The sequence below is a fragment of the Pseudophryne corroboree genome, chromosome 2, assembly GCF_028390025.1.
Source record: "Pseudophryne corroboree isolate aPseCor3 chromosome 2, aPseCor3.hap2, whole genome shotgun sequence".
NCBI lineage: Eukaryota > Metazoa > Chordata > Amphibia > Anura > Myobatrachidae > Pseudophryne > Pseudophryne corroboree.
The window spans coordinates 875,241,574-875,269,540 of NC_086445.1; the positions used below are offsets into that span (position 1 = coordinate 875,241,574).

At 46.6% G+C, this 27,967-nt stretch overlaps 1 protein-coding gene across 1 annotated transcript; it reads left to right on the forward strand.

Moving 5' to 3' along the window:
* Positions 1–756: 756 nt before the first annotated feature.
* Positions 757–27,349, forward strand: LOC135021940 (uncharacterized). Its single transcript, XM_063953274.1, has 5 exons — positions 757–1,549; positions 1,827–2,026; positions 23,994–24,515; positions 24,825–26,707; positions 27,334–27,349. The coding sequence occupies exons 1-5, from the start codon at positions 757–759 to the stop codon at positions 27,347–27,349; spliced, it is 3,414 nt and encodes a 1,137-aa protein (XP_063809344.1).
* The last annotated feature ends 618 nt before the right edge of the window (positions 27,350–27,967 follow it).

Below are 27,967 nucleotides of genomic sequence, written 5' to 3' on the forward strand. Positions count from 1 at the left end.
AGCCAGCGTCCACTTAGCAGGTTGTCGGGTGCCTAGTTTGCTACTGCCATGGGAACGGATACACCAGAGAATGCCTTCATCCAGCTACTTAAGCTAAAAAAACGTGAAGTAGATTTCTACTTACACGGAGTGACATTACCGGATTACTTCAGAGACAAAAAAAATCCCACGTGGTTTCAGGATTAGGAACATGCCCACAATAGGCCGTCACAACTCTGACTTTTGCCATAGATGGGTAGCAGTCCTCAATAAAGCATCTTTTGACCTTATCCTCCTCGTTATCGAGGAGTCGACTAGGGAACTTAACATAGTAAGGGACGAAATTAAAACTCTTGAATCTACATCTATGCCGATATTAACAACTGTGGATAATGGCGAATGGCTCATCAAGCTTTCCTCACAGATCGAAAAATACCGCACCGATCTCATTAAATTTAAGTCTAACAAGCTCTCTACTGTTACACGTGATTATGAGGAAAACAAGGTTTACACCTGGGCCACCAACCCCTCAGCAGGAACCCGACGCTTCCGACCCCGTCAACAACGAGGACAAAGAAGATTTCCATTGCAGACAGATATATCCAGTGGAACATCACAGAGTGATTTGGATACTGCTTCAACTAGCAGAAAGAAACCTACCAAACACATCTCTTTAGGGATCCGGACGCGGGCCCAGAGAGATACAGGAGGAGAAACAGAACCAGACGAGGAGGTCAATGCCAAAGGCAAAGCAAAAAAGATCACCAAAAACAAGAAATGATTCAGAATCTATCCTCTAGGACCTTGACCACATCGGAGATCAAAGTCCTACAACGCGGCCTTAATTTTGTCCCCACCAATCAGTTTGATGGTCTTAAAAGCCGCATAGACCTCACACGTTTGAATAGGCAATTGCGCCTTAAGGAACATTTCGGAAAAGCACCTACACCAAATGAGGCTGACCGAAGGTGCCCTATACGCCCAAAATCATATTTTGACCCAATATCTACCAATGCCACCATTAAGGTCTTTACTAAGACTTTACTGGGAGACATTGAACTACTGGAAAAGAATCCCCCCAAAGCTCGTTATAACCTCTCTAGAGAGGAATCTAATGCCCTTAAAGATCTGGCTACATATACAGATATCACAATCCGCCCTGCCGATAAGGGGGGCGGTATTGTGATACAAGATTTAAGTGATTACAAGCTAGAGGCTTATCGGCACCTCGACGACCCTTTGGTCTATACTAAACTTAACAAAGATCCTACTGAAATATATCTCCAGCAGCTTCAGGATTTGTTGACAACTGCACATGACAACGGCATTATTGATTCAGACACCAAGAGGGCCCTACTTAATACTACATCTATTGTCCCATTGTTCAATCTCATTCCTAAACTGCATAAAAATAGGCTTAATCCCCCTGGATGTCCGATCATTTTGGCACGCAATTCCCTGCTGCACAATGTATCTCAATACATTGATTTTTATATGCAGCCAGTCGTGCAGAATCAGGCCCATTACCTCAAGGACACCAGCATGTTCCTGGAAAAACTCAGGAACCTAGGTAACCTCCCTCCCTCATTTTGGCTCTGTACATGCGATGTCAGTAGCCTATACACAAATATTCCACATGACAGGGGACTACGGGCTGTTCAAACGCTTATTTCCAATAATCCCCATTATGAAGGTCCAGATATATATATTTTTTCTCTCATTATTGGAACTGACTCTGACAAAAAATTATTTTTTGTTTAACAATGAGTTCTACAAGCAGGAACTCGGCTGCGCTATGGGTTCTGCGGCCGCTCCGGTGTACGCCAATGCATTCATGTTCACCGTAGAACAGCACCTGTTCTTTGATCTAGATGAGTATAGGAGCAAGATAGCCTTCTATACTCGCTACATCGACGATATCTTTATGATATGGACGGGATCTAAACAAGAATTTATTTCCATGAAGGAGGAAGTAAATATACGGGACGTAAACATCAAATTTACATTTGAGATCCAGGAACATAATATACATTTCCTCGACGTTAATGTTAGTCATGACAACGAAATATTGCATACCTCTTTATATAGTAAGCCAACCGACTGCAATAATTTACTGTCATCATCTAGTCACCATCCAACCTCACTCAAGAAGGGACTCCCGTACTCACAGTTCTTAAGAGTTCGACGGACTTGCAGCAACCAAGAGGATGAATTTCAGCAAATGAACATCATGACAAAAAAATTCTTACAAAGGGGATATCCTAATTCCCTCTTAATCAGAGCAAGACAGCAAGCAATGGAAGCGCCTAAAATTGGCAACACCATCACAGAAAAAAACACTAAAACCACTCAGTCCATTGTATATATCAATAATTTTTTTACAGCCACCAACCATCTGATCTCACGTACGAAAAGATTCTGGCCGATGGTACAAAACGACCAAGATCTGCCTGCTCTCAAGGGGACCCCGTTATTACCTTGTTATACACGGGGACGTAATATCAAGGACCAAATAGTCCACACAGATATTTCCAACTTCAAATCGAACACAGCACCGCATTTTTTGAGCAAGAAACCAGGCAATTACAAATGCCTTGGGTGTACAACATGCCTCTATTTAGAAACTGGTGATACCATCCTACACCCGCATTGCGGTGAAAGAATTAAAATCAATAAGGTCCTAACCTGTACATCCAAATATGTAATATACTGCATCCGCTGCCCCTGCGACTTACTATACATCGGAAAAACCACCTGTCAGTTCCGAGAAAGAATGGCACAGCATAGAAGTGCCATTAAACTCATATTAGAGGGAAAACAAATAGATCAACCAGTGGCCAAGCACTTTAAGTCGGCCAGACACACATTGTCTGCCCTGTGCTATAAAATGCTTGACCAAATTACTGAGACAAAACGGGGGGGTGACAGAGCAAGAGCTCTGCTCCAGCTAGAAGCACGCTGGATATATCGTCTGAACACTGTAGCTCCCCATGGACTAAATGAATGAATGACTCTCAACTGCTTTATTTAATTAGTAGAAGTACTTTTATTGGGGGTCATTCCGAGTTGTTCGCTCGTTATTTTTTTCTCGCAACGGAGCGATTAGTCGCTAATGCGCATGCGCAATGTCCGCAGTGCGACTGCGCCAAGTAAATTTGCTATGCAGTTAGGTATTTTACTCACGGCATTACGAGGTTTTTTCTTTGTTCTGGTGATCGTAGTGTGATTGACAGGAAGTGGGTGTTTCTGGGCGGAAACTGGCCGTTTTATGGGTGTGTGTGAAAAAACGCTACCGTTTCTGGGAAAAACGCGGGAGTGGCTGGAGAAACGGGGGAGTGTCTGGGCGAACGCTGGGTGTGTTTGTGACGTCAAACCAGGAACGACACTGACTGAACTGATCGCAGATGCCGAGTAAGTCTGGAGCTACTCAGAAACTGCTAAGAAGTGTCTATTCGCAATTCTGCTAATCTTTCGTTCGCAATTTTGATAAGCTAAGATTCACTCCCAGTAGGCTGCAGCTTAGCGTGTGCAAAGCTGCTAAAAGCAGCTTGCGAGCGAACAACTCGGAATGACCCCCATTGTTTGCAATATATATTCTCTATTATAGATTATTTATTTTGTGCAGCCTAAAACATTAATGATGCATAACTATTTTCTAACACACGGCCGCCAAATTCGAGATAACTACGGTTCTATTATGCTTTTGTTTCCTGTTGTTAGGGTAACCTTGGTAACAGGCTCTATCCTGTCTCACTCTCTACACGTCTATCATTGGGAGGAACGGAATTGATGACGTGATGGCAGTTTCCGGCGGCCGTCCGGCCAACACGCTAGCACGGTGTTATCTGTATCTATAAAGGTATGTTTCATATGTATGTATTTTATGCCTGACGACGATTCTTATTAAATCGAAACGTAGCTCTATCTGGTTTCCAGTATATGATTGATTTAAAGTCCTATGAGTGCCGCCTACCAACCGCTATATATCACATTTGCATTCTGCATTGGAGGGCACCGGGCACCATATACATCCCGTAACAAGGAGTGCCGAACATCCTTCTATTCTATATATATATATATATATATATATATATATATTCTATACACACTATATAGTCACACAGTTTGGCATGTTATTGAGGCAGCTGACACCTCTCAGTCACTAGAGAGGTGCAGCTGCTGCAGGACCTCCTGCTGGTCAAATGAATGACAGCCAGCTGAGGTGCAAGACACTGACCGTGGTTGTCTGTCCTTCTGGCTGATCCTGTGGCACTCAATGAGGTTGGACAGCCAGCAGATTTAGCCCTTGAAGATGAACTCCTGTATGGGGTAGTGGCTGCTGGGCTTGGACTCTCCGCCGCCGCCGCACCAGTCAGGCCGCTGGCAGGGAGGGCAGATCAGCTGGTGGTTGGCGGCACTTTCTCCCCAGGTGAAAGTGCCGCCCCCGATCGTGGCCTCCTCCTCGGACTCCTGCTGGGCTTGGACTCTCCGCCGCACTGGTCAGGCCACTGGCAGGGAGGGCAGATCAGCTAGTGGTTGGCGGCACTTTCTCCCCAGGTGAAAGTGCTGCCCCCGATCGTTGCCTCCTCCTCGGACTCCAGCAGCAGCGATGCCGCTCAACAGGTCGGGGGAAGAGGGGCGGGGAGGCAGCGAGCGACGCAGGAGGGGGAGGCAGCACCCACATTGTTACAGACTTAATTTTTTTCCCACTCAGTTCCGCCCTTGAAGTGTCGGCGCCCATAGGTAGCTGCCTAATGGTAGCGCCGGCCCTGACTATCCTCCAAGAGTCAAAATTTGCGAACAGTAAGGCTGCAGGATCTAATGATACATGGAAAGAGAAAGAAGTATTAATATAACTAATCATTTTGTACCAGAATTTCTTAATGCATCCGCAGGTCCACAGATTATGTAGAAGAGTGGCTGCATAATGGCCACACTTCGGACATCTTCCGGATTCTGCATCGTCAAAGTGACTTCTCTGGGCCTGAGATATAAGCTCTATATATTACTTTCACATGAACTTCTTGTGAAGTAGCGCAATGTACTGTACGTAGAACTCTATGGAAATATATGAATAACGTGAGGTCCTGTGTCAATAAAGGAATATCTTTCTTCCAAGCGTCTGTGGTTGATGTCCATGCTGGAGTAATAGTGGTTTAAGTAATTCCTTATATACCATTCTAGCTTTATAACGGTGGGACTGGAATTTCGTGTAAATTGATAAGAAAGGGTCTGGGCTAGGGCCAGGAGTCAAACGTGTCGGTAAAGTAGAGATGTAATGTTGTAATTGTAAATACGCAAAGAGGCAGTTATTGGAAAGGTTATAGGTTTGTTGGAGGAGAGAGAAGGGAATAATATTGCCTCCCGGGTCGAAGACCTGTGCAATGGCCTTAAGAACTTTATGTCGAATTTGTACAAAGGCAGAACTGTCCATACCCAGTGTAAACATGGGATTACCCCAAATAGTTATCCAAAAGGTCCTGCGAGGGTTATGACCCAACTTAGACATAACTATCCACCATGCATCATAAGTGTATTTAAAAATCTAATTATTAAGAATTTCTTAAATTGTGAACATATATGTGAAATACGTTTAACATCAGCTTTAGTCAATTGTACTGGTAACATTTGCATGATATAGGTCAGTGTCGGGAAAAAAATTGATTTCACCACCTCAACTCTACCTAGCATAGAGAGAGGCAGGTTATGCCAGTCTCCCAGTGTTTTTGTCCATATATGCGATTGCAGGTGTAATATTAGTATGGTAAAGTTCATTCAGATCATTAGGAATGTGAATGCCTAAGTATTTTAGTGAAGAGTCATTCATTTTAACCGATGGGGAACCTTTAGTGTCCAAAATCGGAGGGGAGGGCCCTGCAAAATCAATAATTCTGATTTAGTAATATTGATCTTATAGCCTGAAAAAGCACTGTACAGGTTGAGTATCCCATGTCCAAATATTCCGAAATACGGAATATTTTTAGCGAGACTGAGATAGTGAAACCTTTGTTTTCTGATGGCTCAATGTACACAAACTTTGTTTAATACACAAAGTTATAAAAACTATTGTATTTAATGACCTTCAGGCTGTGTGTATAAGGTGTATATGAAACATAAATGAATTGTGTGTATGTACACAGACTTTGTTTAATGCACAAAGGTATTACAAATATTGGCTAAAATGACCTTCAGGCTGTATGTATAAAGCGTTTATGAAACATAAATGCATTCTGTGCTTAGACTTGGGTCCCATCGCCATGATTTCTCATTTTGGTATGCAATCATTCCAAAATACCGAAAAATCTGATATCCAAAATACTTCTGCAAGCATTTTGGATATGGGATACTCAACCTGTATTGCGATATAACATCCAACGCTATAGGGACAGAGTGTGCTGGATTCGATAAGAATAGCAACATATCGTCCGCAAATAGTGATACACGGAGATCAATATCACGTATAACAATGCCCTGATATAGAGGTGATGGGCATAGGGAAGTGGCTAGGGGTTCAAGGGCTATGGCAAATAAAAGTGGGGATAATGGGCACCCTTGTCTTGTTCCCTTCTGAATGGAAAATGGAGCTTACACAAGGCCATTACAGAGTATGTGAGAGGAAGAGTTTGTATACAACGTTCTAATAAAAAAAGAAATTTATCTGGGAAGGCAAATCTATCTACGGTGTAAAAAAGGTGATCCCAGTGCACCATGTCGAAAGCTTTTTCGGCATCTAGTGAAAGTATTGCCCTTGGTCGTCTAATGTTAGTTATGGGGTTTCTACCCTTAATGAAACTCATCTGATCCCGGTGAATCACGGAAGGGAGTATCAAGTTCAGTATTTATGGTAGGATCGTTGTTAAAATTTTACAATCTAAATTCAATAAAGAAATGGGTCTGTAGGATCCGGGATAAGACAGGTCCCTGCCCGGCTTAGATAAAACCCGAATGAAAGCAGTGTTAAAATGAGGGGGCATTATTCCAGAGGACAGTATTACATTATAAACCGAGGTAGGGATAGGTACAATTTTTGGGGCTAGGAGTATATAGTATTCAGAGGAAAATCCATCTGGACCAGGGGCTTTGCCCTGTTTAAGGGAAGAAATTACTGAGGACACCTCCTGAGGGGAAATATCAGACGTCAGTGTGACACCGTCATCATCAGACAACTGAGGAAGCAATAAATCATTCCAAAAATCGCCACACATCTGGGAGTTAGGAGGCAAAGATGGTGCGGAGTATAGGTCCTCAAAAATGTCTCAAAGTGTTTGCTATGGAAACATTAGAGGTTGAAAGTGAACCATCCTGCTGCTTGAGAGGCTGTATAGTAGCGGGGGATCGTTGGCCTCTAAGCAAGTTAGAAAGGAGTTTACTGGATTTATTACCATATTTATTAAAAGTAAATTTTTTTAGGGAAAATGTGTGAAGCTTCCATTTTTGCAAGGAACCCTTCAAAAGTAGTCTGTGCTTCTGTATATTTTAATCTATGAGGAGGTGTAGGATTAGATTTATAAACTTGACAGGCTTGCGCGAGTAAGGCCTGAGCAGAAAGAAACTTGTCCGACAATTCCCTTTTATGGGTGGACGATAAAGAAATAATCACCCCTCTAATTGTAGCTTTTGAGGCCTGTCAAAATAGTATTGGGTCAGAGGCAGACGTGTCAGCATTAAATATCGCAAAATCATCCCATGCTTTTTGTACAGCATTAATCAGCGTTGTGGAGGTAGCTAGTGAAGAGGGACATCGCCAGATTATATAATCACCCTTTTCTTGAGTCAAATACATAGAGACCCAGGTAACCACATGGTCTGATAGTACAATAGGTTCAATGGTTGAACAGGAGATTTTCGGGAGAAGCAAAGATGAAAACAGGATTTTAATACCTACCGGTAAATCCTTTTCTCCTGGTCCGTAGAGGATGCTGGGGTCCACTTCAGTACCATGGGGTATAGACTGTTCCGCAGGAACCATGGGCACTCTAAGACTTTTCAAGGGGTGTGAACTGGCTCCTCCCTCTATGCCCCTCCTCCAGACCTCAGTTATAGGAACTGGGCCCAGGGAGACGGACATTTCGAGGAAAGGATTTACTTTTATACTAATGGTGAGATTCATACCAGCTCACACCTCAACCATGCCGCACAACATGGCATTCAACATAACACACGCCAACAGGCATGAACCATTTGCAGCAACATGCTGAAAACAAATGTAACACAACTTGTGTAACTATAATGAACAAACTGCAGGTAAAGTACGCACTGGGTCGGGTGCCCAGCATCCTCTACGGACTAGGAGAAAAGGATTTACCGGCAGTTATTAAAATCCTGTTTTCTCATACGTCCTAGAGGATGCTGGGGTCCACTTCAGTACCATGGGGTTATACCAAAGCTCCAGTACGGGCGGGAGAGTGCGGATGATCTTGCAGCACCGATTGACCAAACTTGAGGTCCTCATCGGCCAAAGTGTCCAACTAATAAAATGTAGCAAATGTGTTTGACCCTGACCAAGTAGCTGCTCGGCAAAGTTGTAAATCCGAGACGCCCCGGTCAGCCGCCCAGGATGAGCCCACTTTCCTAGTATAATGGGCCTTCACCGACTTCGGTACCAGGAAGCCTGCCGTAGAACGAGCGCGCTGAATTGTCCCTCTGATCCAGCGCGCAATAGTCTGCTTAGAAGCAGGACACACAATCTTGCTGGGAGCATACAGGACAAACAGAGCCTCTGTTTTCCGTAACCGAGCTGTTCTTGCGACATAAATCTTCAAAGCTCTAACCACATCTAGAGACTTTGACTCAGTGGAAGTGTCAGTAGCTACTGGCACCACAATAGGTTGGTTTATGTGGAAGGACGAAATCACCTTTGGAAGAAATTGTTGACGAGTTCTTAACTCTGCCCTATCTTCATGGAAGATCAGGTAAGGGCTCTTGTGAGACAAGGCCCCCAACTCAGACACCCGCCTTGCGGATGCCAAGGCCAAAAGCATCACCACTTTCCAAGTGAGAAACTTCAATTCTATCTCCTGCAGAGGTTCAAACCAATCTGATTGAAGGAACTGCAACACCACATTAAGGTCCCATGGTGCCACTGGAGGCACAAATGGAGGCTGGATGTGCAGAACCCCTTTCACGAACGTCTGAACTTCTGGAAAGGAGGCCAATTGTTTTTTAAAGAAAACTGATAAGGCCGAAATCTGGACCTTGATTGACCCCAATCTAAGGCCCACATCCACACCAGCCTGCAGAAAATGGAAAAAACGTCCCAATTGAAACTCTTCCGTAGGAGCCTTCTTGGATTCACACCAAGACACATATTTTCTCCAAATACGGTGGTAATGTTTAGACGTTACTCCTTTCTTGGCCTGAATAAGAGTGGGGATGACTTCCTTGGGAATACCCTTTCGGGCTAGGATCCGGCGCTCAACAGCCATGCCGTCAAACGTAGCCGCGGTTAGTCTTAATACACACACGGCCCCTGCTGTAGTAGGTCCTCTCGAGGAGGAAGAGGCCAAGGATCTTCTATGAGCAACTCCTGAAGATCTGGATACCAAGCCCTCCTTGGCCAGTCTGGGGCAATGAAGATTGCTTAAACTCTTGTTCTTATTATTTTGAGAACTTTTGGAATCAGTGGAAGTGGAGGGAAAACATATACTGACCAAAACACCCACTGGGTCACCAGTGCATCCACTGCTACTGCTTGAGGGTCTCTCGACCTGGAATAATATCTCTGAAGCCTCTTGTTTAGACGAGATGCCATCATGTCTACTTGAGGAACTCCCCAAAGACTTGTCACCTCTGCGAAGACTTCTTGGTGGAGGCCCCACTCTCCTGGGTGGAGATTGTGTCTGCTGAGGAAGTCTGCTTCCCAGTTGTCTACTCCCGGAATGAAAATTGCTGACAGAGCTCTCACATGTCTTTCTGCCCAGAGGAGAATCCTTGTTACCTCTGTCATTGCCGCTCTGCTTTTTGTTCCGCCCTGCCTGTTTATGTACGCGACTGCTGTTACATTGTCCGACTGGATCTGCACGGAATGATCTTGAAGAAGATGTACCGCTTGTAGAAGGCCGTTGTAAATGGCTCTCAATTCCAGAACGTTTATGTGAAGGCAGGCTTCCTGACTTGACCATTTTCCTTGGAAGCTTTCCCCCTGTGTGACAGCTCCCCAGCCTCGGATACTTGCATATGTGGTTATGGGGACCCAGTCGTGAATCCCAAACCTGCGTCCCTCTAGTAGGTGAGAACTGTGTAGCCACCACAGGAGCGAAATCCTGGCTTTGGGGTACAGGATTATTTTCCGGTGCATGTGTAGGTGGGATCCGGACCACTTGTCCAACAGGTCCCACTGGAATACTCTGGAATAATCGGCCAAACTGTATGGCCTCGTAGGCCGCTACCATTTTCCCCAACAACCGAATGCATTGATGGATCGACATGCTTGTTGGTTTCAATATTTGTTTGACCATTTTCTGGATTTCCAGAGCCTTTTCCACTGGAAGAAATACTCTCCGTACTGCTGTGTCCAGAATCATCCCTAAAAAGGACAATCTTGTCGTCGGATCCAACTGTGACTTTGGAAAATTCATGATCCAACCGTGTTGTTAGAGTATTGACAGGGAGAGTGCGATGTTCTGCACCAACTGTTCCCTGGATCTCGCTTTTATCAGGAGATCGTCCAGATAAGGAATTATATTGACTCCTTTTTGACGAAGGAGGACCATCATCTCTGCCATCACCTTAGTGAATACCCTCGGTGCCGTGGAGAGTCCGAACGGCAACGTCTGGAACTGGTAATGGCAATCCTGTACTGCGAATCTCAGATAAGCTTGGTGAGGAGGATAAATGGGAACATGCAAGTAAGCATCCTTTATGTCTACTGACACCATGAAGTCCCCCTCCTCCAGAATGGAAATCACTGCCCTTGGGGATTCCATCTTCCACCTTTTCAGGTAGAGATTTAGATTTTTCAGGTTTAAAAATCGGTCTGACCGAGCCGACCAGATTCGGAACTACGAAGAGGCTTGAATGAAAACCTTCTCCTTGCTGTGACAAGGGTACCAGGACAATGACCTGATCCTGACATAATTATTGAATTGCCGTTGTTACTGCCTCTCTTTCTGGAAGAGAAGCTGGCAAGGTCAATTTGAAAAATCGGCATGGGGGGGGTACGTCTTGAAACTCTAGTTTGTACCCATGGGACACTATTTGTAAGACCCATGGGTCCAGGCCAGATTGAATCCAGATTTGACTGAAAAGTTTCAGACGTGCTTTTTCGCTGGTGTAGGAGCATAAGGCAAGAATGTCGACTTACCTGCAGTAGCCGCCGAGACTAACGCATCCAGCCCATCACCAAACAAGGCCTCACCTTTATACGGGAGAGCCTCCATATTTCTTTTGGAATCTGCATCAGCATTCCACTGGCGAATCCACAACGCCCTCCGAGCCGATACTGCCATGGTAGCGGCTTCTGAACCCAAGAGCCTCACTTGCTCCCACATCGCTCCCCTCCAATCTGTCCTCAACTCTGCAGCTAGGCTCATCTTCCTCTCCCGCCGCTCCACATCTGTCACTCCCCTTCAACAAAATCTACACTGGCTCCCATTCCCCTACAGAATCCTCTTCAAACTCCTCACCCTCACATACAAGGCCATCTCTAATACCACTGCTCCCTACATCTCCAACCTCCTCTCCCTTCATACTCCCTCCTGCCCACTACGGTCGGCTGATGACCGTCGCCTCTCCTCTGCCTTGGTCACTGCTTCCCATGCACGAGTTCAGGATTTTGCCCGTGCTGCACCCCTTCAGTGGAATTCGCTCCCCCACTCCATTAGACTCTCCCCGACCTTGCAAAGCTTCAAACGGGCATTGAAAACCCACCTATTTATCAAAGCGTACCCCTCCAATGCATAACCTAGTCCTTAGGCTGCTCCTCCATCCCCCTGCCCCATGCCTTGGACATCTCTGCTTTGCTCGCATACCACCATCAGGCTTCTACCTGCTTGCTTGCACCTCATGTCATCTGTCTGTTGCCCCTCCCCACTAGATTGTTAGCTCTTCAGAGCAGGGCCCTCTTTCCTCTTGTCTAAACCCTCTTCTTGACACATTTCACTCAGCGACCATCTTTACCTGCTTTCTCTCCTGCTGGTAAAGGCTCATCTCTATCTATGGCCGCCAGCCCCAAGTAGTACAATGATTACTCCTTCGCTACTTTCATCTAAGCTGTATTATGTTTTGAGAACTGTGTTGCTCTTTGTTACCTGCACTCCATTTTTGTTATTTATTTACTGTTATGCTAAGTTTTGTCTCCCTGTACTGTCCTTTGTACGGCGCTGCGAAACACTTGTGGCGCCCTATAAATAAAATGTAATAATAATAATAATAATAATAATATCTTTCATAGCTTCAAGCATGTATGCGGCAGCGTCTTTGATATGACCTAACGTTAGGAGTATCTCGTCTCTATCAACTGTGTCAATTTCCAATGACAAGTTATCTGACCATTTTTCGATAGCACGACTCACCCACGTGCAAGCAATGGTGGGTCTGAGCAGTGTACCATTGGCCACATATAAAGATTTTAACGTAGTCTCCATTTTGCGGTCTGCCGGCTCCTTTAGTGAAGCTGTCCCAGGTGCAGGGAGAATCACCTTTTTTGTTAACCTTGACAGTGCACTGTCTAACACCGGGGGTGACTCCCATCTTTTCCTGTCCTCTAATGGGAAAGGATAAGCAATCTGAATCCTTTTGGGAATATGAAATTTCTTTTCGGGATTCACCCAAACTCCCTCAAAAAGAGTATTTAGCTCGTGGGAAGGAGGGAAAGTTACCTTACATTTCTTTTCCTTATAGAAATAAGCCTTCTCCTGAGATACAGTAGAGGCTTCCGTAACTTCTAAGACCTCCTTTATAGCAACAATCATATATTGTACACTTTTTGGCAATTTGGGATCTATCCCCCTGGAATCACTATTGTCGACACAGGAATCAGAGTCTGTGTCGGTATCAGTATGTACAATGTTTGCAAACGGTCTCTTATGTGACCCAGAGGGGTCGTCTGCGGATGAAAAGGCAGAACCCAGAAAAATCAAATTTTCCACTGATTTTCTCCAGCTTTCTGCATGAGACTCAGACTTAGCTAATCTCCTACTGATATGATTCACACTATCACATATTTCTTTCACCCAATCAGGCTCGTGGTGTGCCGGCAGCGCCACCACATTACAACTCTGTGTCCCTAAAATGGCTCCCTCAGGGGAAGAACTCCCTGCCTCAGACATGTCACACACGTGCACAAACACACCACAGACACTCCGGGACTTATAGGGGACAGACCCACAGTAAAATCTGTCAGAAGGACACAGATAGGAGCAGCCAGTTCACAAACCCAGCGCCAGTAACACAATGCCTGTGAAACATAAAATGCCCACTGACATGCAGTGTTTTTTTTATAATGTAAATACACAATATAAAAGCACCAATTTCACTGTGCACCCTGATACTTGTATTCAGTAGTGGAGGAGGACCAGCGTTGTCTCTGCAGCCTGAGGAGAGAGATAGAAAATGGTGCTGAGCAGTGTGCTGGCTGACTGAGGAGGAAGCTCCGCCCCCGCAATGGCGCGTTTATCCTCAGAGATTCTGATAACTATATTTATACTGGCGGGGGTAGGGCTGTGCCTCGGCATCTTATGCCCCTTTTCTACCAGTTTTATAAGGTTTCATGCTGCCCAGGGCGCCCCCCCACGCCCTGCAGTGCCTGTGTTGTGTGGGCTGTATGGCGCGCTGCGCTCCCGCCAGCTGTGCGGTAACTTTAGCCGTCACCTTGATTGAAGATCTCTCTTCTAACACTCACCTGTCTTCTGACTTCTGGCTCTGCAAAGGGGGTGACGGTGTGCTGTGGGAGTGAGCATCTAGGCACAGCTAGCGTTCAGTACCCTTCAGGAGCTAATGGTGTCCTGTCAGCCAGAAGCAGAGCCATGAAACTATTCAGGAAGTTGGTTCCTACTTCTGCCCCCTCAGTCCCACGAAGCAGGGAGACTGTTGCCAGCAGTCCTCCCTGAAAATAAAATAGTAAGCAATAGTAAGAGTGCAAAATACATAGCGGCCTTGCGGATTCACAATAATATCAGAGGCTGAGATTGGTAAAGATGCTTGGTTGCATTGAAAAAAGGAAACGGGAACATTCGCCCCACAGAGGATACAGCTATAAAGGAATATTAATCAATCACAGTCAGACAGTTCGTGGGCGTGACCACCATCTTCATTGCGTTCCTGTAGGTATGCCTCCGCATCATGGACATATAGAAATTCTTTATATGATGTGCCATTATATAGGCGTAGAATAGCGGGCTATAAGAGGGTGAACTTCTGTCCGTCATGAAATAATCTAGAACATAAGGATGCAGTGTCTTTTCTTGCATTCGTGAGTTTGGGGGAATATCCTTGAATAGTAGTAATTTGGAGCCATTCCACACAATATTTCTATTCCTGCGTGAGGCTGTCCAGGCCAGATTGAATCCAGATTTGACTGAAAAGTTTCAGACGTGCTCCCACCCGAGCGGACTCCCAAAGGGAGCCCCAGCGTCATGCTGCAGATTTGGCAGAAGCAGAGGTGGACTTCTGCTCCTGTGATCCGGGAGACCCTGCGGATTTCTTTCCTTTTCCCCTTCCTCTACCTGCAAAGAAGAGGGAACCTTTGGCCTTTTTGTATTTGTTGGGCCGAAAGGACTGCATGTGAGAGTGATGTCTTTTTCGCTGGTGTAGGAGCATAAGGCAAGAATGTCGACTTACCTGCAGTAGCCGCCGAGACTAACGCATCCAGCCCATCACCAAACAAGGCCTCACCTTTATACGGGAGAGCCTCCATATTTCTTTTGGAATCTGCATCAGCATTCCACTGGCGAATCCACAACGCCCTCCGAGCCGATACTGCCATGGTAGCGGCTTCTGAACCCAAGAGCCTCACTTGCTCCCACATCGCTCCCCTCCAATCTGTCCTCAACTCTGCAGCTAGGCTCATCTTCCTCTCCCGCCGCTCCACATCTGTCACTCCCCTTCAACAAAATCTACACTGGCTCCCATTCCCCTACAGAATCCTCTTCAAACTCCTCACCCTCACATACAAGGCCATCTCTAATTCCACTGCTCCCTACATCTCCAACCTCCTCTCCCTTCATACTCCCTCCCGCCCACTATGGTCGGCTGATGACCGTCGCCTCTCCTCTGCCTTGGTCACTGCTTCCCATGCACGAGTTCAGGATTTTGCCCGTGCTGCACCCCTTCAGTGGAATTCGCTCCCCCGCTCCATTAGACTCTCCCCGACCTTACAAAGCTTCAAACGGGCATTGAAAACCCACCTATTTATCAAAGCGTACCCCTCCAATGCATAACCTAGTCCTTAGGCTGCTCCTCCATCCCCCTGCCCCATGCCTTGGACATCTCTGCTTTGCTCGCATACCACCATCAGGCTTCTACCTGCTTGCTTGCACCTCATGTCATCTGTCTGTTGCCCCTCCCCACTAGATTGTTAGCTCTTCAGAGCAGGGCCCTCTTTCCTCTTGTCTAAACCCTCTTCTTGACACATTTCACTCAGCGACCATCTTTACCTGCTTTCTCTCCTGCTGGTAAAGGCTCATCTCTATCTATGGCCGCCAGCCCCAAGTAGTACAATGATTACTCCTTCGCTACTTTCATCTAAGCTGTATTATGTTTTGAGAACTGTGTTGCTCTTTGTTACCTGCACTCCATTTTTGTTATTTATTTACTGTTATGCTAAGTTTTGTCTCCCTGTACTGTCCTTTGTACGGCGCTGCGAAACACTTGTGGCGCCCTATAAATAAAATGTAATAATAATAATAATAATAATAATATCTTTCATAGCTTCAAGCATGTATGCGGCAGCGTCTTTGATATGACCTAACGTTAGGAGTATCTCGTCTCTATCAACTGTGTCAATTTCCAATGACAAGTTATCTGACCATTTTTCGATAGCACGACTCACCCACGTGCAAGCAATGGTGGGTCTGAGCAGTGTACCATTGGCCACATATAAAGATTTTAACGTAGTCTCCATTTTGCGGTCTGCCGGCTCCTTTAGTGAAGCTGTCCCAGGTGCAGGGAGAATCACCTTTTTTGTTAACCTTGACAGTGCACTGTCTAACACCGGGGGTGACTCCCATCTTTTCCTGTCCTCTAATGGGAAAGGATAAGCAATCTGAATCCTTTTGGGAATATGAAATTTCTTTTCGGGATTCACCCAAACTCCCTCAAAAAGAGTATTTAGCTCGTGGGAAGGAGGGAAAGTTACCTTACATTTCTTTTCCTTATAGAAATAAGCCTTCTCCTGAGATACAGTAGAGGCTTCCGTAACTTCTAAGACCTCCTTTATAGCAACAATCATATATTGTACACTTTTTGGCAATTTGGGATCTATCCCCCTGGAATCACTATTGTCGACACAGGAATCAGAGTCTGTGTCGGTATCAGTATGTACAATGTTTGCAAACGGTCTCTTATGTGACCCAGAGGGGTCGTCTGCGGATGAAAAGGCAGAACCCAGAAAAATCAAATTTTCCACTGATTTTCTCCAGCTTTCTGCATGAGACTCAGACTTAGCTAATCTCCTACTGATATGATTCACACTATCACATATTTCTTTCACCCATTCAGGCTCGTGGTGTGCCGGCAGCGCCACCACATTACAACTCTGTGTCCCTAAAATGGCTCCCTCAGGGGAAGAACTCCCTGCCTCAGACATGTCACACACGTGCACAAACACACCACAGACACTCCGGGACTTATAGGGGACAGACCCACAGTAAAATCTGTCAGAAGGACACAGATAGGAGCAGCCAGTTCACAAACCCAGCGCCAGTAACACAATGCCTGTGAAACATAAAATGCCCACTGACATGCAGTGTTTTTTTTATAATGTAAATACACAATATAAAAGCACCAATTTCACTGTGCACCCTGATACTTGTATTCAGTAGTGGAGGAGGACCAGCGTTGTCTCTGCAGCCTGAGGAGAGAGATAGAAAATGGTGCTGAGCAGTGTGCTGGCTGACTGAGGAGGAAGCTCCGCCCCCGCAATGGCGCGTTTATCCTCAGAGATTCTGATGACTATATTTATACTGGCGGGGGTAGGGCTGTGCCTCGGCATCTTATGCCCCTTTTCTACCAGTTTTATAAGGTTTCATGCTGCCCAGGGCGCCCCCCCACGCCCTGCAGTGCCTGTGTTGTGTGGGCTGTATGGCGCGCTGCGCTCCCGCCAGCTGTGCGGTAACTTTAGCCGTCACCTTGATTGAAGATCTCTCTTCTAACACTCACCTGTCTTCTGACTTCTGGCTCTGCAAAGGGGGTGACGGTGTGCTGTGGGAGTGAGCATCTAGGCACAGCTAGCGTTCAGTACCCTTCAGGAGCTAATGGTGTCCTGTCAGCCAGAAGCAGAGCCATGAAACTATTCAGGAAGTTGGTTCCTACTTCTGCCCCCTCAGTCCCACGAAGCAGGGAGACTGTTGCCAGCAGTCCTCCCTGAAAATAAAATAGTAAGCAATAGTAAGAGTGCAAAAATAAGATTTTACTTACCGATAAATCTATTTCTCGTAGTCCGTAGTGGATGCTGGGACTCCGTAAGGACCATGGGGAATAGCGGCTCCGCAGGAGACAGGGCACAAAATAAAAGCTTGAGATATCAGGTGGTGTGCACTGGCTCCTCCCCCTATGACCCTCCTCCAAGCCAGTTAGGATACTGTGCCCGGACGAGCGTACATAATAAGGAAGGATATTGAATCCCGGGTAAGACTCATACCAGCCACACCAATCACACCGTACAACTCGTGATCTGAACCCAGTTAACAGTATGATAAATTTAAAGGAGCCTCTGAAAGGATGGCTCAACAATAATAACCCGAATTTTTTGTAACAATAACTATATACAAGTATTGCAGACAATCCGCACTAGGGATGGGCGCCCAGCATCCACTACGGACTACGAGAAATAGATTTATCGGTAAGTAAAATCTTATTTTCTCTAACGTCCTAAGTGGATGCTGGGACTCCGTAAGGACCATGGGGATTATACCAAAGCTCCCAAACGGGCGGGAGAGTGCGGATGACTCTGCAGCACCGAATGAGAGAACTCCAGGTCCTCCTCAGCCAGGGTATCAAATTTGTAGAATTTAGCAAACGTGTTTGCCCCTGACCAAGTAGCTGCTCGGCAAAGTTGTAAAGCCGAGACCCCTCGGGCAGCCGCCCAAGATGAGCCCACTTTCCTTGTGGAATGGGCTTTTACTGATTTTGGCTGTGGCAATCCTGCCACGGAATGTGCAAGCTGAATTGTACTACAAATCCAACGAGCAATCGTCTGCTTTGAAGCAGGAGCACCCAGCTTGTTGGGTGCATACAGGATAAACAGCGAGTCAGTTTTCCTGACTCCAGCCGTCCTGGAAACATATATTTTCAAGGCCCTGACAACGTCCAGCAACTTAGAGTCCTCTAAGTCCCTAGTAGCCGCAGGTACCACAATAGGTTGGTTCATGTGAAATGCAGAAACCACCTTAGGTAGAAATTGAGGACGAGTCCTCAATTCCGCCCTGTCAGAATGAAAATTTAGGTAAGGGCTTTTACATGATAAAGCCGCCAATTCTGACACACGCCTAGCTGAAGCCAAGGCCAACAGCATCGACACCTTCCACGTGAGATATTTTAAATCTACCGTAGACAATGGTTCAAACCAGTGTGATTTTAGAAATCTCAACACAACATTGAGATCCCAAGGTGCCACTGGAGGCACAAAAGGAGGCTGTATGTGCAGCACCCCTTTCACAAATGTCTGAACTTCAGGTACTGAAGCCAGTTCTTTCTGGAAGAATATCGACAGGGCCGAAATTTGAACCTTAATGGACCCTAATTTTAGGCCCATAAACAGTCCTGTTTGCAGGAAATGCAAGAAACGACCCAGTTGAAATTCCTGTGTAGGGGCCTTCTTGGCCTCACACCACGCAACATATTTACGCCAAATGCGGTGATAATGTTTTGCGGTTACTTCCTTTCTGGCTTTTACCAGAGTAGGGATGACTTCTTCTGGAATGCCCTTGTCCTTCAGGATCCGGCGTTCAACCGCCATGCCGTCAAACGCAGCCGCGGTAAGTCTTGGAACAGACAAGGCCCCTGCAGTAGCAGGTCCTGTCTTAGAGGTAGAGGCCACGGTTCGTCCGTGAGCATCTCTTGAAGTTCCGGGTACCAAGACCTTCTTGGCCAATCCGGAACCACGAGTATAGTTCTTACTCCTCTCCTTCTTATGATTCTCAATACTTTCGGTATGAGGGGCAGAGGAGGGAACACATACACTGACTGGTACACCCACGGCGTTACCAGAGCGTCCACTGCTATTGCCTGAGGGTCCCTTGACCTGGCGCAATATCTGTCCAGTTTTTTGTTTAGACGTGACACCATCATGTCCACCTTTGGTCTTTCCCAACGGTTTACAATTTGGTGGAAGACTTCTGGGTGAAGTCCCCACTCTCCCGGGTGAAGGTCGTGTCTGCTGAGGAAGTCTGCTTCCCAGTTGTCCACTCCCGGAATGAACACTGCTGACAGTGCTATCACATGATTTTCCGCCCAGCGAAGAATCCTTGCAGTTTCTGCCATTGCCCTCCTGCTTCTCGTGCCGCCCTGTCTGTTTATGTGGGCGACTGACGTGATGTTGTCCGACTGGATCAACACCGCCTGACCCTGAAGCAGAGGTTTTGCTTGAATTAAGGCATTGTAAATGGCCCTTAGTTCTAGAATGTTTATATGAAGAGATGTTTCCATGCTTGACCACAAGCCCTGGAAATTCCTTCCCTGTGTGACTGCTCCCCAGCCTCTCAGGCTGGCATCCGTGGTTACCAGGATCCAATCCTGAATGCCAAATCTGCGGCCCTCTAGTAGATGAGCCCTCTGAAGCCACCACAGGAGAGACACCCTTGTCCTTGGCGACAGGGTTATCCGTTGATGCATCTGAAGATCCAGGCTGAACCTGTGATCGTCCCTCTGGAGCTAACGTCCAGTAGCCTAAGAAGCCCAATCCACTCTGCACTCAGGTGAGTTCGCTTCTTCTCCCCTTAGTCCCACGATGCAGTGAGCCTGTTGCCAGCAGGACTCACTGAAAATAAAAAAACCTAACTAAACTTTTATTCTAAGCAGCTCTGGAGAGCTACCTAGTTTGCACCCTTCTCGGCCGTGCACAAAAATCTAACTGGCTTGGAGGAGGGTCATAGGGGGAGGAGCCAGTGCACACCACCTGATATCTCAAGCTTTTATTTTGTGCCCTGTCTCCTGCGGAGCCGCTATTCCCCATGGTCCTTACGGAGTCCCAGCATCCACTTAGGACGTTAGAGAAATACATAGCGGCCTTGCGGATTCGCAATAATATCAGAGGCTGAGATTGGTAAAGATGCTTGGTTGCATTGAAAAAAGGAAACGGGAACATTCGCCCCACAGAGGATACAGCTATAAAGGAATATTAATCAATCACAGTCAGACAGTTCGTGGGCGTGACCACCATCTTCATTGCGTTCCTGTAGGTATGCCTCCGCATCATGGACATATAGAAATTCTTTATATGATGTGCCATTATATAGGCGTAGAATAGCGGGCTATAAGAGGGTGAACTTCTGTCCGTCATGAAATAATCTAGAACATAAGGATGCAGTGTCTTTTCTTGTATTCGTGAGTTTGGGGGAATATCCTTGAATAGTAGTAATTTGGAGCCATTCCACACAATATTTCTATTCCTGCGTGAGGCTGTCCAAAAAAGCTCTTTATGTAGGTAATTTAGGGATTTGAAAACCACTGCTCTGTGTCTATTGCCCTCTTGTGGTCGCTGAGGACCCAGCCTGTGAGCTCTTTCGATAATTAAATCAGAGCATCTGTCTTGTATATTGAGTAGCTGAGGTAAAGTGATACGGATGAAATCAAATAGTTCCTGCCCTTTAACTGACTCCGGGAGCCCAATGATCCTGAGATTACATCTGAGGGATCGATTTTCTAAGTCTTGGACTTTGTTTTGTAACATAAGGACCTCTTTCTCAGTCTTGGAGATGGAAGATTTTAAATCAGCCACATCTGAAAAAGTGTCTCCCAATCTGTGTTCAATGTCAGGCATCCGCTTAGACAGGTGAGAGATTTCGTTATTGATATCTGCAGTCTGAGTTTTCAACAGGGGACTAATGGCCGCTCTAACAGCGCTGACCACATACCTGTATGTGACTGGAGAGTCCAAGTGGTGTTTGTGAGTGTCAGGTAGGCTGGGGGAGTCAAAGACTCACCCTCAGAGAGATCCGCTGCAGCTGAATGTAAGGTAGTCTCCTCGCAGGGAACAGCAGCAGGGTCAGTCAGTGTGGCGCTGGAGCCGGTGTCCTGCGTCATCTTTACTTCTGTGCGGCACCGTTCTTTCTCCTTTTGGGTGCGGCTCTTAGTGCCCGGCATTAGAGAGAGGTACTTTTCCATACAAGGGATGGTTTCCCAAACAGTGAGGTGCACGGTGAGTGTGCTGGAGGCTCCAGTGTCAGAATCGGTATCCTGGAAGGATAAATCCTCTGCAGCATATGAAACAGTGTCCCTGGACATAGCTAAAGGAGACCACCAAACAGTCCACACACACACACACACACACACACACACACACACACACACACACACACACGTGAGGGCAGGCAGAGTTCCCCCCCCTAAGAACGGCAAGAGAGACACAGAGATTGGAGCCAACCCACGCACAGCGCTTTTAGCAAAGGGAGACCCCTTGTCAGCGCTGACTGTGCACCTTAATAGGACACACAGTCTTATTACAGCCTCCCCTTCCTTCTACAACCCCCTGGTACCGTGTACAGATATTGGAGTTGCTGTGGAGGGACTTGTGTTCTTCCTCTCAGCGCTGTGCAGGCAGGAAAATGGTGCTGGAATGCGGCTGGGTCGCTCTGAGAAGCTCCGCCCCCTTAATGGCGCTGTCTTCCCGCTCTTCATAGATTATACTGGCCTGAGGAAAATGTGCTGGCAGAGATCCGCGGACCCAGACAGACTTCTGGACCAGTGTAGGGGGTAAGCGCTGGCCCAGGGCGCCCCTGAGCTTTCTCAGGAGCGCAGTATTATCCCTCCCCGCACCGCCATCTTCACACCGGCCCCCCGCTTGCTAGAGGGGGTCGGTGTCTCACTCACCACATCTTCAGCTCTGTAAGGGGTTGGCAGCATGCTGCTGGGGCGAGCAGTCCCCTGTGGCGGGGAATGATCCTACAACTCTGGAGCTCAGTGTCCAGTCAGCGGAGACAGTGGCTCAGACCCCGAAGAGCGGACACTGCTCCCCTCCTTAGTCCCTCGCTGCAGGGAGGCTGTTGCCTTTAAAATAATAAACTCTAAAAATAAACTTTTCCAGGAAAGCTCTGTAGAGCTCCCCTAGCTGTGACCGGCTTCTCCAGGCACATATTCTAAACTGTCTGGTAGGAGGGGCATAGAGGGAGGAGCCAGCCCACACTCTCAATCTCTTAAAGTGCCAATGGCTCCTGGTGGACCCGTCTATACCCCATGGTACTAATGTGGACCCTAGCATCCTCTAGGACGTAAGAGAAAAACCCACAAGAAATGCTAGCCTCCTCTGCTCCTCTCCTGCTTCTGGTCTGCACAGTGCACTCTGCTACTCTATTGGGATCGCCCACCATGATGCTGCCCGTGGTGACATCCAGGCGAGGTTAGTCTTCGTGGTCACAGATTTGACAGTTGATAGAACGCTGCATAGGTTGTGCTCATTTGAACAAACGTACTCTAATAGATTGAAGAATAATAGAGGAATCTATTTTCAATTTCTATTATCATGGATTATACAGCAAAAATACAATCTAACGATATCATGATCAAAATAATATGTTCTGTATCACTGTAACAAGTCAAACTGCCGTACGCAATTAATGCATTTTATGCCAGTGTCTTAGAAAATGTTCAACCCCTACACTTAGTCCATTGGTAGTCTAGCTGAAACAGCGTAGCTGATTCAGTGTGGGGTGAAAGCTTTCAAAGGGAGAAACTTTCTAAGGGTGTCATCTGTGACTTTTACTGGACTTCTACTGGACGGAAACTGAAAGGAAGCACCATCAATTGCACACAAAAAAACAACACAAACCCCAATACTTGGACTGCAGCTACAAATGTTTGTTTACTCCTAATATTCTCCAAACCTCACTTATTTGGAAAACTATACATTCACTTTCTGCACAAACACCTGCATTGCAACTTCTACTCTGACCCTGCAAACACCTGGACAACAAATGGGTCACTGAGAAGCATATTTAATGAAGTAACACTGACTTGCAGTTTGCCAACACTGTGTAATTTTCCAACTAACATCAGCAAATATTTGATTTACTGTTACCTGTAGATAATAACGACAGTTTAACATTGAATTTATTTCTGCAAACTTCACTGCTCTCTTATTCAGCCACCACTCCTCCTCCTACTCTCATTTTGCTACCACTATTTACCCCATCCACACTATGGCCAGGCTGGCAACATCCCTCATTAATCCTCGTCTTCCTATTCCTTTTTTCTGTCCCCACCCATCCCTCTCTCCCAGTCTCCTACATCTCATGCTGTCTCCTCTCCTCTGTCTGCCTCCCTTCCCCTCCTCTTCTGTTTCCCCACTGCAATTCACTTCTGCCCCTTCACACCATTTATACCCCAGCACTCAACCCTGCTCTCTCCCTCCTCTGCCTGTCTCCTCACCTCTCCTCCACCAGTATCATACTGCACCCCCTCCCTGCCTCACTCCTGCAGTCTCCCTTCCTAGCCAAGGCCCCAGCACCATCAATTCACCCTCTTTATCCCTTCCTTCCCCATCAAGCTTACCTCAACGCCATAGCAATCCAGATAATCTCATTCACATCTCTCCAACAAACTCATACCCCCTATCCTGTGCACTCTGGAATGCCAGATCTGTTTGCAACAAATTGACCCCCACTCACGACCTCTTCATATCCAACTCCCTGCACCTCCTGGCCATTACTGAAACCTGGATTACACCCTATGACACCGCTTCTCCTGCTTCTCTCTCGGCTGGGGGCCTTACATTCTCACACACACCCCGACCTGGGGGTCGTCATGGGGGTGGTGTTGGGATCCTTTTACCCTCAAGCTACACATACCAACTTATACCTCCAGAACCATCTCTTACATTCTCTACATTTGAGGTCCATGCAATTCGCCTCTACCAACCCACTAATCTTCGAGTTGCTGTCATTTACCGTCCACCTGGCATTTCCTCTAAATTCCTCGACAACTTTGCTTCCTGGCTACCTCACTTCCTCTCTTCTGACATTCCCACCATTATCCTAGGTGATTTCAACATCCCTATCGATAACCCCACAAAACCACCTGCCTCTAAACTCCTTAACCTCACCTCTTCACTTGGTCTCTCCCAGTGGACCTCCTCACCCTCCCATGTGAACGGGAGCTCACTGGATCTGGTTTTCACTCACCGCTGTGTTATTTCTGATTTCTCCAATTCCCCTTTTCCCCTCTCTGACCACCACTTGCTCTCATTCAACTTATCTATCTCTGCTCCCCCATCTCTCCCTCCTAAGGCTACCATCACTAAGCGTAATATTGAGGCTATTGACACCTCATCCCTATCCTCCCTGTTTGACTCGCTTCTCTCTCCTCTTCTCTCTCTCACATGCCCTGAACAAGCCACATCTCTATACAATGCATCTCTTACTTCAGCCCTTGACTCTGTTGCTCCGCCAACCACTATTCACCCTCGCAGATCAACACCTCAACCCTGGCACACCAAATGCACCAGATATCTACAAAAATGCTCACGTACTGCCGAGCGACACTGGAGGAAATCACGCTCTCAAGCAGACTTCCTCCATTTCAAATTCATGCTCTCATCCTTCAGTGCTGCCCTTTCCCTTGCTAAACAATCATATTTCAAAATCCTCATCTCTACCCACTCTTCCAACCCCCGGCGCCTCTTTGCCACTGTTAACTCCCTCCTCTGCCCACCACCACCTCCTCTCCCTTCCTCATTGTCTGCTCTTGACTTTGCCACTTACTTCACATCCAAGATTGACTCCATACGTCAGGACATCACATCCCACCAGTCCAGCAACCAGCCACCACCCATCCTTTGCCACCCCTCCCCTACCCTCTTACCAACTCTGACATCTTTCTCCCTAGTATCTGGTGAGGAAGTCATGGCCCTCATACACTCCTCCCCCCGCACAACCTCCCCACTCGACCCTATCCCCTCCCACCTCCTTCGCTACCTCTCCCCTTCTGCCTGTTCCCATCTTGCCCACCTTCTCAATCTCTCCCTCTCATCAGGCACTGTCCCCTCTGCCTTCAAGCATGCTCTTGTCTCCCCTATTCTTAAAAAACCTACCCTTGATCCTAACACTCTCTCCAACTATCGACCGATCTCTCTCCTCCCCTTTGCCTCCAAACTTCTTGAGCGTATTGTCTATAATCGCCTTACTGCCTTTCTTTCCTCTCACTCACTGCTTGACCCATACCAGTCTGGTTTCCGCTCTCTCCACTCCACTGAAACTGCCCTCACAAAAGTCTGCAATGACCTCCATGCCGCCAAATCTAAGGGCCACTACTCTCTGCTTATTCTTCTTGACCTCTCTGCTGCTTTTGACACTGTGGACCACCCTCTTCTGCAAATCCTTCACTCTCTTGGTCTACGTGATACTGCCCTCTCCTGGCTGTCCTCCTACCTCTCCGATCGTTCCTTCTCTGTCTCCTCTCATGATGCTACCTCGCCCCCACTTCCACTAACTGTTGGTGTCCCCCAAGGTTCTGTTCTTGGGCCTCTCCTTTTCTCTCTCTATACGTCCTCTTTAGGTGAACTCATTAGTTCTTTTAATTTCCAGTACCACCTCTATGCTGATGACACTCAAATCTACCTCTCCTCCCCTGATCTCTCCACGGCTCTCCTCACTCGTGCCTCTAACTGTCTTTCTGCTATCTCTTCCTGGATGTCCCAGCGCTTTCTTAAATTCAACATATCTAAGACTGAGCTGATCATCTTCCCACCCTCTCGCACAACCTCACCTCCCACAATCTCATTATCCATTGATGGCACGACTATCTCCTCTAGCCCCCAAGTACGCTGTCTTGGTGTAATCCTTGACTCCTCCCTCTCCTTCAAACCACACATTCAGCACCTCTCACAAACCTGTCATTTTCATCTCAAAAACATTTCCAGGATCAGACCTTTTCTCACCCAGGATGCCACTAAGATCATTATTCACTCATTGATTATTTCCAGACTGGACTACTGTAATCTCCTCCTAACTGGCCTCCCTGACAATTACCTCTCTCCACTCCAGTCTATCCTCAATGCTGCTGCTCGGCTCATCTTCCTCACCAAACGCACTACATCCACCTCCCCTCTCATACTAGCCCTTCACTGGCTTCCCTTCCCCTTCAGAATCCAATTCAAACTTCTCACTCTCACTTACAAAGCTCTCACCCAATCCTCTCCCATTTACATCTCTGACCTTATCTCCCTTTACTCTCCCACCCGTCCTCTTCGCTCTGCTAATGCACGCCGCCTCTCCTGTCCCCTGATTAATTCCTCCCACTCCTATCTCCAAGATTTTTCACGTGCTGCTCCCTTCCTTTGGAATTCTTTACCTCTCCCCCTCAGACTCACCACCTCTCTACAAAACTTCAAACGGGCTCTCAAGACCCATTTCTTTACCAAACCCAGCCAAATCTCATCCTAACCCCCTGTTCCATGCTCTCTATGTACCCCATCTGTGTCACCCCTGTCTGTCTACCCCTACCCCTAGAATGTAAGCTCTCACGAGTAGGGCCCTCTTCCCTCATGTGCTCACCCTTTTCTTCTTTAATAATTCTCAACTGCCCAAATCACAGTTTTTGGGCCACCTGGAACTTATCTCTGTCATTTACTGGTGTAGTTATGCTTAGTTACCCTGTACTTGTCCAAAATTGATTTCAACTGTAAGTCACTGTTTTGATTATGTGCATATGTACTCTGTAATTGGGCGCTGCGGAACCCTTGTGGCGCCATATAAATAAATGATAATAATAATAATAATAATTGGCTGTTGTCAGAAAAACAGAAGATTGCTTTTTTTGGAGCACTCTTTTACAATGTGATCAGTCAATTAGTTCAATATAATTGCTAGTATTAAAACATAACTTTTAATATTTGGCCTTAAAATAATTGGGGTGAGTTGGAAAAATATCATAATGTAACTAATGAATTTAGGTCTGTATTTAACACCCCTATTTGTACTATAGAGTTAAATAAACATATTAAAAGACATATTCTGTCTCTGTGGTGAATATTTTTCTTTCATATAGAATGGCAAGTAAGTAATCAGTTTATTTGGAATGGTACCAGAATTGCTTTGCAAAAACTACAACAACCAAAGCATGATGGAGGTATAAACCTTCCAGATATTATAACCCACAATCATGCAGCCCTCCTACGTCACTTACGTGACTGGATCTCTAAAACATCAATATATACTGATACGTCCCTGGAACAATATTTCTTGGCTGATTACGACCTAACCTGTTTCCTCCACCTTCATGACCAGGAAATCTCGGAGTCACTGCGATCCAACCCATTATTATGGTCCACTAGACGGCTATGGCATATCCTGTGCCAAAAAAGGGTCTTAACCCATACCACTCCCTCCACTTGCCCCTGCTCTGAAATCCCAACTACCTTGATGGCATGGCTGCTCACCCTTTCACTGTCTGGAGTGTGGAGGGATTGCATACCCTAAAGTCAGTGGTCTCCACTGCCCAAGAACGCTCTCTTACGCCCGGGGAGTCATCGACTGCCTATCCCGTGGTGGACCCTTACCCTCTGGCACTCTTACAATTGCGTTTTTACACAGCCCATGTATTGAAACATTTCTCTAAAATAGATTGGAACAATCCTTTGGATAACCTCTTGACTTACCCACCGCCTCAGCGCAAAGCTTTA